This window comes from Leuresthes tenuis, unplaced genomic scaffold (genome assembly GCF_036924035.1).
Source record: "Leuresthes tenuis unplaced genomic scaffold, fLeuTen1.0.hap1 SCAF_12, whole genome shotgun sequence".
Lineage (NCBI taxonomy): Eukaryota > Metazoa > Chordata > Actinopteri > Atheriniformes > Atherinopsidae > Leuresthes > Leuresthes tenuis.
Window position 1 is genome coordinate 27,798,105 of NW_027325366.1, and position 15,971 is coordinate 27,814,075.

Below are 15,971 nucleotides of genomic sequence, written 5' to 3' on the forward strand. Positions count from 1 at the left end.
ATCCAGATGAGTTGAAAAGTAAATGTTGTGGATAAATAGGGATAAAATGGGAGGAAGTTTAAAGCATTTTCCCTTAATCATCAGGGAGAACTCTGACATCTCTTTGCTCAGCTGTAACACCATATTGGCTGGCAAAGACTGCAGAGAGCTGTTGAACTGTTGGCTGTGAGTTTCTGTCCATGTTGTCTACTAAATGTTTGTCAGCTGTTTTTTTTTTTTTTTTCAAATTCTATTTTGTCATCTGTAACGACAGCATATATTTCATAAGCACATATTTAATAATGATTTATACTGCAGCAATATAATTTCTCTTCAAGGAATAATAAAGTATGATTGAATTTAACTGAATTAAAATTAATTGTATTGCTAACATTGTTGCCTCTCAGCAAGAGAGTTTCTGGTTGAAATTGACTGTTTTCATGTTCCCCCTGTGCATGTGTGGGTTCTCTCCGGGTATTCCAGCTTTCTCCCATCATCCAAAAACATGCATGTTAGGTTAACTGGTTATTCTAAATTGTCCCTAGGAGTGTGTGTGAACGCACATGGTTGTTTGTATTGCTTGTGTGTGTGGCTCTGTGAGTGACTGGCAACGTGTCCAGGGTGTATCCCGCCTCTCACCCAATAGGCTAGGATAGGCTCCAGACCCCCTGCAACCCTGAATTGGATTAAGCGGGTATAAAAAATGGATGATTAAATTTATCTAACTGAATTTAATTGAACTGAACAGCATTGATGGACTGCTAATGCTGCATTTCGTTCACCTCTGATGCCGAAACTCTTAGCTGGGAAAGACGTCATTTTCAAATTAATCTTGTTTAAGTTGCAAGGCGTAAAGAAAGGCAGAATTTTCTTACTGGCCAGGCCAACTAGCTGTTTTTATCTTTAACTGGACATTTTTTTAAATTTTGAGTTCAAATGGAAGATATTTCCATGATTTTTCCATGATAAAGCTAGAATTAACAGATAAACTGCTGATAGGGGAAATATCTGCAGATATTTAATATCTGCAGTGTGCAGTTGTCACATACTTAAGACATTTCAACGTTTCAGCTCACAGGGACATAATTTAAAACCTGATCAACATCAGGTTCAAAAAGAAAATACACATATATGTTGAATCGTGTCAGTGGCCACATTATCTGGACATCAGAGATAAATCAGCTTATCAAATGTATCCATGTACAAATTTCTCCCAAATGAAAGCTGCTGCAGAAATGTTTAGGAAGACTCAATTTTAGTTTAGATTTGGTTATTTTACTATGTTTCGGGTCACAGTGGTTCTGAAGAACACTTACTTTGCGGAAGAGATTACCACAGAGTGCTGCTCTGAGTTGAGGATCTTTGTGAGGTGAGCAGCCACTGAGTCTTCATAGGCTGAAATATGAAACTGCAGAGAGAATATACAACAAAAAGAAATACGTTAAACCAGACCAACATTTTCAACTTGTGGAGATATTTGTTTTCCTCTATCCAGTTGTGAAACAGAGATGAGGTGAAGCTGAATTAAAACAGTCAGGTTCTATCCTCTCCTACCGACTCTGTTTGTCTGGAAGCCCTGCTGGGTTTGAATATGTCTGCTGATGCGTGTGATTATCTGTCAACTCCTGCGAGTACCTGGCAGTCGTCAGCTCCCTCAGGCGTGGTGGGGCAGCTGTGTTTGGGTGGGATCTTAATCTCGTAGGTCATGATGCTCCAGCGGTCCAGCATCTTGGTGCTGGCCCTCTCTAGCTTCTCCAGGATCTGGGGCAGCTGAGTGTCGTCGTCACATGACGGGCCCCAGCCCAGCACCCGTGCCAGATCGTTGCCCGTGCCCAGGGGCAACACCCCCAGCTGGCACTGAAAGGCATTAAGATGGTTTATTTGACATTGTGTATCTGTGACTTTCTGTTTTTATGTAAGCTGACCAGGGTGAAAGGCATAAAGCTCAACAGCAGACAAAAACAAATCATTTTCTACTCGCTGGTTACTACTTATATTCTAATCTGACAATATCTGCACTAAATACCACAGGATTTTTTATCCAACATTTGTTAGCAGCTTTGTGTTGTGTGCACTACCTGTTTGTGTAGATTGAGTTTGTCAATCTCTGAGAGAACCCATCCCACGCTGCCATCACCTCCACAAACCAGGATCCGGAAGTTATCAAACTTCTGAAACAAGCGAAGACTGACAGAGACACACACTTACTTACTTTGAGTACTCACATATGAATGCTCGCATATGTTCAATGATTGTGAGAATGTGGAGCTGTTTCCTCACCCCAGGTGCGGCCCACCGTTCACCAGGTCAAAGACCTGAGCCGGGTTGAGGAGCTGCTTGAAGCGTCGAAGAAATTTCACCCCCTGGTTGTCACCACTTTTAGAGTTGACGAAGACAAGGAGGGGACTGGCACATGATGGGGGACAAGTGGCTTTCCAGAAGCCTGAAGAAACATGAAAAAAGCTGTTTAACGATTTGAACAAATAAAAACCAAAACAAATCTACAAATACTGAACTACTTAACGGTCCGGTGTGTTTTTCTTCTTTCTGGACTTTATGTTGGAGATCTGATAGTAAAGTAATAGTTTAGTTTAAATAGTAGATTCGGTTGGGTAGACAGTGGAGTTCAGCGTGTAATGAAGTGACATGTGACTTTTTTAGTTGATACAACAACAGATCCTCTGCTGGACCATCTATCAGGGTTTCACTGTGGATTCTGGGAGAACCTTTAGAAGAACACCGTAGTAGTCAAGGCAAAAGATTACCTATCTGTACCAGGACTTGTTTCACATACTGAGTCAGGTACAACCTATTTTTTCTGTCATAAAGTGCAAAGAGATAATGCAACAAGATCAGAGATGGACAGCTATTCATCAAACGTGACACCCAGCTTTCTCACAGTGAGATTATATAGCAAATTTATATTGATATTTTGATTAATAGACTGATTAGCTGCCAACAATGGCCAATTATTCAGTCTAAGACATGTTTAGCTGAAGGTGGTGTTCCACTTGTTCATCCATGAGGACATCTTTGACAGAAAAGCTGTGTTTTCTAAAAACTCATTTATAAAAAGGTAATTACTGATAAAAAAATAACTTGTTTGGGCAGACTGAAATTGATCATTCAACAATCTCAAACCACTTAACAGCAGTGTAGGATTCAGCAGGTGGCGTAAATCAACTTTTATTGCAACACAACCTCATCAAATCTGAGTCCTGATGTAATTATAAATGCGAGGATAACACATGCCATAAACACGTGATAACCTGTGGGAGGTAAGGCAAACATCAGGTTTCTGCGCTTACACTATAATCTTGTGAACCACCACAGTGTTGAGAGCTTTGTGTTTCTGTGTGTGGCAAAGTTATGTCCTCCTTCTGTTCCTTTCCCTTTATTGCATCCTGCTTCACCCCTTCATCCTGCTCTTAAATGTCTCCATCTACACTATTATTTTCTTCCTTTCTGCCTCATTCTCTCTATGATATTGTCACAAAGGGATGGATAGAGGCAGTGTGAGCAGAGAAGAGGGAGGAGAGGAAGAAGAGGAGAGTCACAATGCTACGGCACGTGCTACAGCTTGTGTCCCCCCAGCCAATTACAACCAAACACCCCGTCCTCTCATCCCTGATTTACACAAAGAAGATCCAGAGCACGTGAGGAAATATGAAGAGATTGAAGAACAGAAGGAAAAAGATGAAGCATATATCTGCTTCTTCATTTAACCTCTGTGCTTTCTCTGCTCTTATCTTGTCCTCCTTTCATCTGGATGCCCCATCCTCCCTTTCTCTGCCTCTGTTTCATCCAACTACCAATTAGTAGATGCCAGCTCTTCACAGACTCAGTGGGCTGTGTGTGCACTGCATGTGTGTGTGTATGTGAGATGCAGCAACTGGCTTCGGCAACAGTAATCCAATCACACATGCTTATCTGAATCTGCCTCACAGGTGCCCCCCCCCCTTGTCACATACTCTATTTTAGAAACGGTATGTGTCAACCTGTTGGATACAGCTATTTTAGTAACACCTTACTACACAATAAAGAAATTAGCATTTTCCTGGAACACATACCTGTTCAACACCTTTAATTACAAGCAGGAAGCTCATTAAAAAATATGGATTTGATAATGACAACAGTTCCCATAAGGGGAGATAAAATGTGTGCCTGAATAGATGTTCATGCCATGACCAAATCAGAGTGAATCAGGACACACTCCTTCTCGCTTTCTTCCCCCATGCTAACATCCTTCCATCTGACAGAGTAGAAAGTCAGAGGTTGGAGAGAAGACATCAGCTGACCAAATGGGGTGAAATCTCATGTGTTCGCTTCTGAGATTTAATGATTGCTCACAGGTGTAGACTGGCATCAACGTCTGACCCTTTGGAGTGAGTCCATGCACGGGTTGTTGTGCATGTGTGTGTTGCCTACCGTCTGAGTCTATGCTGTTTAGCGCTGTGGGGGGAATGATGGAGACTTTGCATTGACCTAAAGGACATTTGCGAGGGTACAGATCCATGCAGGCTGTGTGCACCTGGAGAAAACATACAGACAAGATTCTACAGTCAAAACGCAAAAATGTCCACTTTGGAGTGATCCTTTAAAAGAAAGAGACAAATAAATAAAGTTTATACTCATAAAACCAGACTTGTTTGGAAGTCTCCTGCTAACACTGTCCACTTTTAACAACCTCTCATTATTAGCATTCAAACCCCATCCTGTTCAGACACATGCACATGGTTTCCAACATGCTTAACAAACACAGCTAAAATGCATACATGTTGCAAGCGACACTTAAAACAGCTTAACTAGATTTTTTTACATACATATATATATATATATATATATATATATATATATAAAACACTTAATATAACTTTCAGTTGTCTACCATGTTCTAACATATTTCAGTCCAAACGTTACCCTGCTTAAATGCTAGCATATTGTAGCAGGGTTAAATCAAGCATATCTACATTTTCTGCATTTATGACAGTTGCCTCACCATAGCTTTGCACCAGAGGCAGCGCCAGTCCTGCAGCCTCAGTACGCTGCCACATGTTTTATCACACACGGCACATTTGGCACTCACAGGCAGGTTGCCCTCCAACCACTGGTGAGGCATGGCGATCTGTTGGTTTAACACACACAGATACACGATTTGAGAAAGGGTACAGACTTTTCCACTGCCTGCTTTTAGCCATTATTTTACCTAATTTGAATGACTGTGCTTAAGACATCACACCTGTCGTGGACACAAAGGAGTCTTTATCAATGTTTATGGTATAGTATTAGGTATAGTTTCTCTCATGGTAGTCAATGACCACACAAAGCTTAATAGTGTCTTTAAGTTTGATATTAAGGTCTGCTATGTAAGTTTGTGACAGATTCAGGATCAGCTATGTCAGTCTAAACAACAAAAATACATTTCCCAGAATATTCCAGAATCCAAAAGTCTATAAAGTATCATTCTAACATAATTGTTTTTAAAACATTTCTACAGAAAATAATGCAAACTTTACAGTTAAAAAGCATTCAAACTTGTACTAAATCAAGTCCAACACACTCACTATTTTCAATAGAATGTCAGATTTCAAACTCACCCCGTCCTCATCTTCAATAATATCCTTCCCTATGGAGGCCAGGGTTGTCCATTTACAGTTGTTAGTGGCTCTGACAGCACAGCGTTTGTGGGCTTTGAATTTGCACACTGAAAAACACAAACACACGGGTCTGACAACATTTTCCACCTTCAAAACATCTGCCATCATTCAGCTGCATCATCCTGCAGTCAATCTTTAGATGGATGCACCTGGAGACTGACTCAGAAACAGACACCCTGAAACTCACAGTGCTCTAATGAATCAAGCTGTAATTAGATGTCAGTGGGTGGAATTACTGACACTCCTAAACCTGCTCCTCACATATATATCTGATAGATATTAGATTTTAGATCCACATCACATATCTTGTGTATCTGTTTCCTGCAACACAAAGCTGTTACTCACTATAACAAGGAGATACTTTTTAAGTGGAGGTTAAAAAAAATACAATCACAAAACATCCAAATGAATTCAAATTTGTTGCTTAAGTGTTTTATATGATATGGCTTGCTCTTCATGCCACCTACAAACAATATAAGAAGTAATTTTGTAGGTGTTCCTGCTCAGTGTTGTCTTGGAGGCCACAGACTGTCTAAGAAAAGCTTCTAACTTTTTCTCTGAATGATTATCGCTCATATAATTTAAACCGAAATCACAGCACAGATGCTGTCTTTACCCTCTGTGGATGGTGGTTTTATCAGGAGACAGTGTGCTTATAAAAACAGATAGTTTTAATTAGAGAAGAGCGGCAGTGTTGAAATGCTCTTGATAGTAACCACAGCTTAACGAACAGTCCTAATGGAAGATTTTTCAGTCACAATCACAGGCTTGTTTCAACATCTGACAACAAAAACAGAAAAATATGGAGCAGCTTTATTTCTAATTTGCCTGTATTAAAAACTGTGACCACAATAAGCAGGATAGAATAAAACAGATGTAAAGAGCTGGCACAAAGCTCTTCTGTACTATTGTTTTCATCAGCTAAGAAATATTTCTAAAATACGATCTATTCTATGTTTCAAAAACATAGAGACCATTTTACAATTTGAACTCCTCACTCTTTGATATTTGCAAGAGCCTCTTCTCTTGTCTCGATCAAAATCCATTCATTGGCTCCATAAAGTACAAGACTCAACTGTGGAAAGGCATCTTAGTCCCGCTTTAATCTTCTTGAACTGACTCCCAGTATGCTTTAGAACTGATTTTAAGACCTAACTATTGACTTTTAAATCCATCTGTGGCCTTTCACCTTCTTATTTATATGACTTTTCAAAACCAGGTGACCTCTAATGGTGGCAGAGGACTTCTAATTGTTCCAGAGACACAGTTTAAGGCCAGAAGTGACACAGATTTAGCTGTCAAAGCCCTTAAACTCTGGAATGAGCTACCTGAGGAGATCATATCAGCAGAGTCAGTGTTTTCTTTTAAATCTCCTCTTCAAACTTTCTTTTATTGGAAAGCCTTTCCTGACTTTACCTTACATATAGATAGATTATAATCATTGCTTTTAGAAAAATGGAATGCAACAATCATGTCATTACTTGGCTAATTAAGAAATAGCATTATCGTGCAATGTTTAGGCTTTAAATGGCTATGCAGATGTAAAGTAACAATAACTCTGTGACCCATTTCATAGGAATGTAAAAGGGTTAAGATCAAATTACTGCAGAATAGCTCTAAATTCAGTTGCTTATGCCATATGCTAGTTGATTTGTTGCTGACAGTTAGATGTGAGGATTGTTGGTATTGTTCTAGTTGTCTGTTAAACGTCAGCTGCTGCTTAGCAAAAAGGTTCAAAGCGCTACATCATATCCTGTTTGTTAAATCTTTACAAAACCAAAGTGTGATTCATTTTCTTGGCTGGATGCAGTGACTTCATGGAGCCCATTGTCCTATTAAAAACATGAATAGTTGATAGCCATTTTGTTTAAAATATAGACAAGATGAGATTTTGTCTCGTGAGCTTCAGCTTTCTTCATGACTGCATGGAGCTAGGTGATCTGTTTCTCCCTTACCTCCAGTGTTTATTCCATGAGCTGAGCTTCATGTTTTCTGCTTTGTATTCCTGGACATATATAAGTCTATAATAAATCTTCTCATTAAATAGTTCCTCTGCAATACATTAAGTAACATTGAGTATATGTCTTAGCTGAAGATAATGAGGGTAAACACAGTCTCAGATGTCATTTAACATTCATCCTGTTATGTCCATCTACTAAGGTTCAGTCTTAATGGCTAATAGGAAAAGCACTGACTTTAATGTGCTTAAAGTAGCCTGCTCTGAATGTGAAACAAGAGAAATGTAAATATAGCATGAATGTTTTTTCATGAAGATGTACAGACAGATAGATCTTGCTCTCGCCTTGTACTCCAGTAAGAGATGAGGCACTTAGTGAACTCATGAATAATGTCTACACTCTGGGGAACTTTTCTTCTGGAAACCCCACCCTTGCTCATACAGCAAACGGACGTACACACGATGTTGTCATTAGCCAGTCTACACAGATACTACAAGTCAAAGTCATATCCGGGAGGAACAATCAATGTTTCAATCTAGTTTACCGCTAAATGCTGTTAGAGCGCATTAGCAGAACATTAAGAGAACTCAGAGGACATAATACCAAGTGCTGTTAATGGCCAGGCAGAACTCTGAGCATTCACAAGCCAGACTGGAAGAAAATATAGACAGAAAGGCAGTATTTGTCTGCTTGTGTGTGATTGTGTGTGTGGCTAGGTAGCACAAATCAATCCCCACTGACTGTCCTGTTCAGGAAATCGAAGGGAAACTTAAGCCACGATGATTGCTGTGGCACTGTTTGGCTGGATGGTCTCAAAGATTAATAGAAATACTCTCTTAAGCTCTCCCATCTTTTTCCTCTCATCACCCCTGGCCATCCTTTTTACTGCCTTGCATTTAGATGTAAGCCAGACATCAGTAGGCTACTACTGGCCAGTGCTTAACAACTTCTGTTGTTTCCAACCTGGATAAGGTTAGTAACAAAAGAGGCATGTCCACATGGAAAATTACTCAGATTAGAGCTGCATGCTTCAGCAACAACATTGTCAAATGGCAGGGTGGGGGATGTCCAGTCAGGCAAATTGATTCAAACTAGTTGTGCTCCAACATTTTTGCTGCTTCATATGAGCCAAAACCCATCCATCCACTTTCTATACCCGCCTAATCCGTTGATCGGGTCGCGGGGGGCTGGAGCCTATCCCAGCGGTCATCAGGTGAGAGGCGGGGTACACCCTGGACAGGTCGCCCATCCATCACAGGGCATGAGCAAAAACCCAAAAACCAAGGAAAGTGTGTTTGGATATACAAAAAGTAATCAGATGTGAACGCTATTGGATGTGCTGGGATTTCTTTAAATTTATTTCACATAACAGTTTTTTGCAAGTGGGTGACATGCAGCCACTACGTGTACAACAATCCCGTAGGTCCAGTCATTTTGAAATATCTTATCTTTTTTTAGAAAACTTTGTCGCCAAATCTATTAAGCTACTACACAAAAAGCTAAGTGAGTTGTGGAGGTGTCAAATATCAGTCATGTAAAGCATGAATCGACGGTTACAAATTGATGTGAAAGTGTTGTATAGAGTTGCAAAATGTAATAGTGTTCATGTAGAAGAGGAAGGCTGCCTAGAAACTAAGAGGTTGGACTGAAAGAGCAGGCTTAAGCACTCGACAACCTATCCAAGATGTTGCCAAGATAAAACAGGAAAGACAAAGTAGTAGTTCCTTACATTGTGCTCTGTGTTTCTCTGTATAGCTTAGATGTTAGGATTTGAAGTATCCACAGGCTACATACAGCCCCTCTCACTGGAGAATGTCTTGGGTCAATTCTCACTAGTATATCCTGGTCCCTCAACACCTGACACAAACTTGTTAATCCTAATGACATCCGAGCCAGCATGGCATGGTTATATGTCTCTTGCTCATGTAGATACTGACGTCAGTGGCTGAGGGCTCACCCTGAGCAGAATTTGAACCACTTAGCTTATGTTTCAAGAGCAGCAGCACTACCATTACACCAACCAACCATAGTTGTATGAATAAAAAAATAGCTGATATCCAGAATCCCTACCAGTAGCTAAATTCTGTGGGACTTCCAGATCCAGACTGATAAACCAGTGATGTCTAACCAATATAACATTGTGGTGGTTGATTAATAGCAGAAGAAGTCAGTAGCAACAGATCAAAGTATCAATCCCACGGAAAAGGAACACGAGAAGCTTGAAAAATACCAGGGATGATGGAGGATGTAGAAGAGATATTGAAAATGAAGACAGCAGTGGTGCAAGGGGTCATGGGAGCAATCTGCACAGTGACGCCGAAAAAACTGGGAGACTGACAGAAACAGATTCCAGAACATCGGAGATCGGTGTCCAGAAGAGTGCAGTCTTAGAAACAGATAAGATACTGCATGCTGCACCTCAAATGAGCTTAAAGGACGACTTCCAAATGACAGAGTTCTGTAGTTGTGTCCATTGGCAGCTTTATTCTAATTTGTGATGAAGGCACTGTTATCTGATTTGTATCTCCTTCGTGTATTTTGTGTATTTGAGGAGTATATAAGCAGATTTAGATCACACTATCTGCTTTCTGATTTGTTCATTTCTCTTTCACTTGTAACTGTTGATACAAGATGGCCTCATTGCAGATGATAATGAGCACTGAGTGGAGAGGCTCTTACTGTCTTCACACTTACACAAAAGCAAGGGCTGAGACACAAATGCCCACCCTCACAGGTGAACATCAGCAAAATTAGCACAAGATGATATGCAGATGGTGCTCATTATGGTCTGTTGCCTGTCACTGCCACTTAACACCAGCTAAAGGCAAGCAAAAATAGTCTCATCCACCCTTGTCAACTCCATTCTCCACCTCACAGCTCTTTAACAGATAAGGTGAGGAGATGTGGCGTCATTCACATGATCCTTTAGCAGGTTTTTTTTCAGGAAATGCTTGAAATGCTAAAAAAAAATAAGTAGGCTGAGTCAACTATCATCTAACACACAGTATGTCACAGAAACTTATGGATGCAGGCTGACATGAGCTCATATGCTTGCGTCGTGTTCATGCCAGTTGCCCACAAGCTCTTCTCTCCTCCTGCACTTCAAGCGGTGAGTCTGACGGGCATCCCACTCCACAAGCCAGAGCATTTCTAAGGCTCATGCTGGCTTCAGAAAATCCAATCTGCTGCACTTGGACAGACATTAGAGAAAGAGACATTTCCTCCTTCAGTGACTCAGAAGTTATTACCCAACATATACCTTCCCAAAGTTTCTATAGGCCTGCCAGCTCCCAGGTTTTGCACCTCCAAATGATCTGCTGCCGCACTACAGTGTGTGCGATGTTTAAACAGAGAGCAGGAAGTCCTACAAAACTCAAAAGGGAGTTAAAGGGAGTTATGTAAGAAAACAATATGTGTGTTTCCCATTAATTTACTTTGCATTCTCCATTTTCCGTAGAGCTTTGGTGTAGCAAAAATGTTTATATATGGGCAACATGTACAAGCTCCCTGCAGCTAAAAAATTAGGATTTACATGAATAATAATTTAAAAAGATTAGTTTTGTTCACACTGAGGCTGCTACTAACCTACAAAGTCACCTTAAGATTCTTAATTTTTACCCAGACACTGTAGGATTTACCTGTAAAATCATGTCTCAGTCTATTTTTATTCAACATTACCAGACATGCCCATTGCAAGTAAAGAACATGTATTTAACAAATACTGAGATAGCAAATGATTATTATAAATGATAAAACTTGCTGCCTATCTTTAACTCCATAAAATGTACACAAAGCTAAACGCAGGTCTCTTTTTCTGTTTGTTTGATAATTTAGGCCTAAAAGTCAGCTGGATTTCTTTTAGCCTTTTGTCTGAATTGAGGCTTTCACTGCATTTTCATTGCATCCTTGTATTTCTTCTTCTGTGCTTTTTGTCTTTTTCTATCTCTTTCTCTCATTCTTATGGTTCTTTGACTAGTCATTTCTCTCCTACCATGTCTTTTGTAGCATTGTAGCATTTGTTTCTATTTACCTGCCTTTTCCTCACTCGGTTCACCATTGTGGGAGTATTTATACTTCTATCATTTATATTGCTTCTTGTCAGTCAGTCTATGATCGTTTCTTTTTCTTGTTTGTTTCTTTCTATGGAATAAGCTTGTTTAAGCTTAATACAAGTTTTTGTTACCTGCCTGTCTACCTCTGCTTAGCCCTGCAATTTGATAATCTAAAGTGGGGGTCTCCAACCTTTTTCAGCAGTACACTGGTTTTATGCTAACAAAGCTCTTGCAGTGCATTCACACAATGTTTGATCATATTTACACGGCACACACTTTCCTCATATAAACACATAAAACATTGCAAATTACAATAACCACTTAATTAGATGGACCCCTGACATTTCTTTCCAACTGAGTGATAAGGGAAAACAACAAGCAAAAGTGTCTGACATATACTTATTATTCAAGGTATTTTTAAAAAAAAAATTTTTAACCATTCATACTGGTCTATGACGCTGATGACTGGGGACCCCTGATCTATGAAATTAAAACATATCAAGGGCATCTGAAACCATTTTCACCAGGGTTCCTTGGAAGAAGAGGTCCTGTATCTCAATGGGACATTTTTGCCCAACAGATCTTTGACCAAGCCCAAGCAATAATACTTCATGACCCTCTGGGGGTTCACAATCGTTAAACTTTCACAAAGTGCATTCACTAACATCCAAAAATACAGTATGAAATGTGTGGGAATGTGAGCAGAGGCAGTAGTCTTGTGCTGGCAAGCCTTATGGATCTATTTTTCCTTTGTTGCTTAGTTTATCCAAGACACTTTGGCTTGTATAATTAATCTATCCATTGAGGTCAATTGTCTTCTCTCTATCAGATTTCAGCATTTTTATCAACTTTTTGGCCAAAAATTACAATTATTATTAAAATAAACAAAAATTTTGTTTAAGTTTCTGGTTTGCGAGAGTACAAGAGACAAGTTATCTGTTGTGTTTTCTACTGTGCAATACAAAGAAACTGTGAATTCCTGCTTTGAAGACTGACCATCAGAACCTGCTTCTCCACTTCCTGTCATCTGTACAAACACCTAATTCACATTTTCACTTTATTTGCACTTTAAACATCTTAAACAATGTCTTTTAGGGTTTTTATTTTTGAATTACTGCTGCTATGTCCGCATTGCCTCATAGAAACACTATGAGGCCATGCAACTACTACTGTAGTTGCATGGCCTGGAACGAGAGTAAAGAATGTTGAATTGTGAAATATTGATTCACATGATTCTGAAAGAGTTGCACTCGGCAGACTATCGTGTTTGTTGTGAAACTTGAACATGATGAAGATGTGAATCCTGTTGGATCCAAACAATTGTTCTTTACAACACAGTTGTAGCTTGAGCTGCATCTGTTTACTGCCACAACTGGACGGACTCCCAGGCAGCTTACTTCTGTGGCACTTTTGCTATTTTTTTTGGAATGGGGCAGAGAGACTGCACGTTTTGCTTCAACATGCATGTTGTCATGTGCTACAATTTGTGCAACAGTACAACACAAAACTAGTCTGACCTATGGAGCCATGAAAGAAAATGGAAAACACCTGAATAAAAAAATCATAATAATAACCCTTAAACATTCCTAAGTGTGACAGTAAAGATGAGCAGTGTTTTGTGTGTGTGTGTCTGTGTGTGTCTTACTCACCTTCGCAGGAGAGGCCATGAGATGTGACCCCAGACAAGCTATCTTTACAGACGTTGCAAAAGGTGGGCCGTGCGTGAGAGCAGGCGTACCAGTTGTGCATCCCTGAGAAATGTTCCACATTAAACTGTGCCGTCTGACAAAGAAGAAGTTAAAACAGGTTGGCAGCACTGAGATGACAATCACAAAAAAGCAAGCACAGGGCACAACAATATTCTTTTTGCATGTCCCAATGTTGAATGTTACTGTAACTGTCTGTTCTTATTGATCGACTGACATGAAAAATTAATTATTAGATTCTGTTCATTCATTCATTACATAAAAGATTTATCTTAAACACCTGGCAAAAAAATAAGGAATCACCCCTCTTGGAGGATGTTCATTCATGTGAATGAACTGTTTGCTGGCCATATCACTGATACAGGTATGTGTTTCCTAAGGAAAAGTTTGAACAGATACATTATCATCCAAAACAATTACCTGGAATAAGAAAAGTGTCCAGAGTTTCAGCGTCCATCTGTACATCTATTGTAGCGGTACTGACCGCCATCTATACTGATCCTCTATCGGACATCAACCCCATTTCATCAATGATTGTGGAAATGTGCTCGTTTTCTTCGGGCAGTCATCTTTCTATGTTTCATTGGACCTCCACCAAACTAAAGTTCCAGCATTATCTCCTTATCCAATGCAGATTGGTAATGCATCACTTAAAAATCACTTTCATCCAATCAGCCACAGTCCATGACTGCTTCTCCTTAGCCCACTGTAACCTTGTTTTCTTCTGTTTAGGTGTTAGCAATGGTTTACGTTTGGCTCTTTGGCTCAAAGCCAGACTGTTCAGCTATTACATGACATTTTTTTTTGCCATATCTGTGATCTTTTTTTAATAAATAAAACAGCTGATGTGGTGGTGCTTCCATATTTTTTGCCAGGTGTTGTAATAGGAGCCTTATGATAAGACCCAAGAAACTGTCACTAGTGTGACTGCTGCTCCGTGATTTATGAAAAGCTGCTGACCCACTGGATACTTGTCTGGATATGAGTGTATGGACACTGTGGAGCTAAAGCGTATGGCGCACTGTACCAGTGTGGGCGTTGCGTCTGCAGCAGTTGGCGTTTCGTAAGTAAAAACTGTAACAGGTGCTTGCAAAGTGGGTCACTCGTGCTCTTGCAGTGCCACACGAGAGAAACAGTAATGAGATGCTGTTGTATTCAGATCTTAGCTGGGGTGTGTTTGTGTGTGCACATGTGTACACCCTGTGGTGTGCAAGCTCTGGGGTTGCTGCTGCACTGCAGTGAAGAAAGGGGGTGCGGGATGGGGTCTTATATAAGATTTCCCTCTCAAATCAGAGCCATTAAAATTCAGCGCTGCTTTCTGCCTATGTTCCCTTTGCTTCCCCCAGAGCTTGCCACAACCTGTCACTGTCAACGCACAGCCCAGAGCTTACAGCGATGGTTGATTTTCTTTTTTTGTTGAAATAAAATGTCAAGGGAGTCAACTGTTAAGCTGTTGGTCTGTTTTCTAGATCCTGGCTATCACAATAAAGATGAGCATTAAAAGAAGTGTCACTGCAACTTAGCTGACAGACATCAGCATATGTTCTCTGCTTGTGTGTTATCCAAAGGAAAAAAAAACAAGACTGGCAACAGCAAACTCAGCTCAATTTAATTTATAATCACCATGTGAGGGTGTCTTATAACTCTACCCACACATCTGTGCACCTTTGACTTCATGTGGCTCCATGCATGTTTGCATGTGCTTGGAAGCTTTTCATATCATTACAGAAATTTCTTGCTTCAACCAAAACAAGCTAAGTTTTGGAAGTATTCATTCAATACTGAAAGGGTTTTCACTGGAAGCAGCATCCCGTACTAGGAGAGGATACGCCTAATCTCTGATCTATTGTTGATGCTGCCTCTCCCTCTTTTTATCCATTGTCTCTTCTCCCATCCTTGCACACGTGCACTTTCACACAAAAAGTCTCCCGGATCCGTCAAAGTGTTTATTTGGAAAGCTCTTACCTCATAATGCTCTCTTGACTGGACGGACTTGAGTGAACTGATCCAGTCCTCCATCTCTTTCCTGTTCTCAGCGCAGAGGATGAGCCTACGGAATGGAGTGATCACCTGGAGGGAGAGGTAAGGATACGGTGAGGATGTGAAGACGGATGCTGTGACTGAAACCAGAGTAACCTTTTCTGTGCTTTCCTCCTCCAGCCAACGGTGCCTCTGAGCGGAGAGAGCGATTGGCTCGTCTTTAAAGCAGAGAAAGGATGAGAACCTCCCTCCTCTTTGTCTCCCATCCTCTCATTAACTCTGGCTCACTCACACCTTTCTGACTTGGCTGTTTAGTTCGCTTCAGCATCCTTTCCCCAACCCTTCTCTCTTGTCTTATTGTTCATTCTCCATCCTGCTGTGAGGCAGATATGTGCTGACAGGCAAAGAAAAGCCTCGCTCCCCCCATTGCCTCCCCAACTCGTGTGAGTGTGTCTGTGTGTTTAAAGGACAGTGCCTGTAGACTCACAGCACCCTTTCAACACCCCATCACTTATTTATGCTCCCTCATCTCTTCTTTCTAACTCATGTTATCTATGTTCATGGTAGTGTGAGCACTGAGGCTGATCAGAGGCACTGCACACTCGAGACAACATCTCACTAATAAATAAACACATTCCA

General features: G+C 40.4%; 1 protein-coding gene across 8 annotated transcripts in view; it reads right to left on the reverse strand.

The window, feature by feature from the left end:
* dgkh (diacylglycerol kinase, eta) overlaps window positions 1-15,971 on the reverse strand; it is a 63,601-nt gene that overhangs the window by 18,160 nt on the left and 29,470 nt on the right. For all 8 annotated transcript variants that reach the window (XM_072397359.1, XM_072397360.1, XM_072397357.1 and 5 more), the window contains 9 exons: window positions 15,318-15,422; window positions 13,296-13,428; window positions 5,577-5,683; window positions 4,979-5,104; window positions 4,408-4,510; window positions 2,260-2,422; window positions 2,058-2,166; window positions 1,615-1,836; window positions 1,296-1,387 (listed from right to left, as the gene is read on the reverse strand). In XM_072397359.1, the coding sequence (XP_072253460.1) occupies window positions 1,296-1,387; window positions 1,615-1,836; window positions 2,058-2,166; window positions 2,260-2,422; window positions 4,408-4,510; window positions 4,979-5,104; window positions 5,577-5,683; window positions 13,296-13,428; window positions 15,318-15,422 (1,160 nt within the window). The remainder of the gene's footprint in view (window positions 1-1,295; window positions 1,388-1,614; window positions 1,837-2,057; window positions 2,167-2,259; window positions 2,423-4,407; window positions 4,511-4,978; window positions 5,105-5,576; window positions 5,684-13,295; window positions 13,429-15,317; window positions 15,423-15,971) is intronic.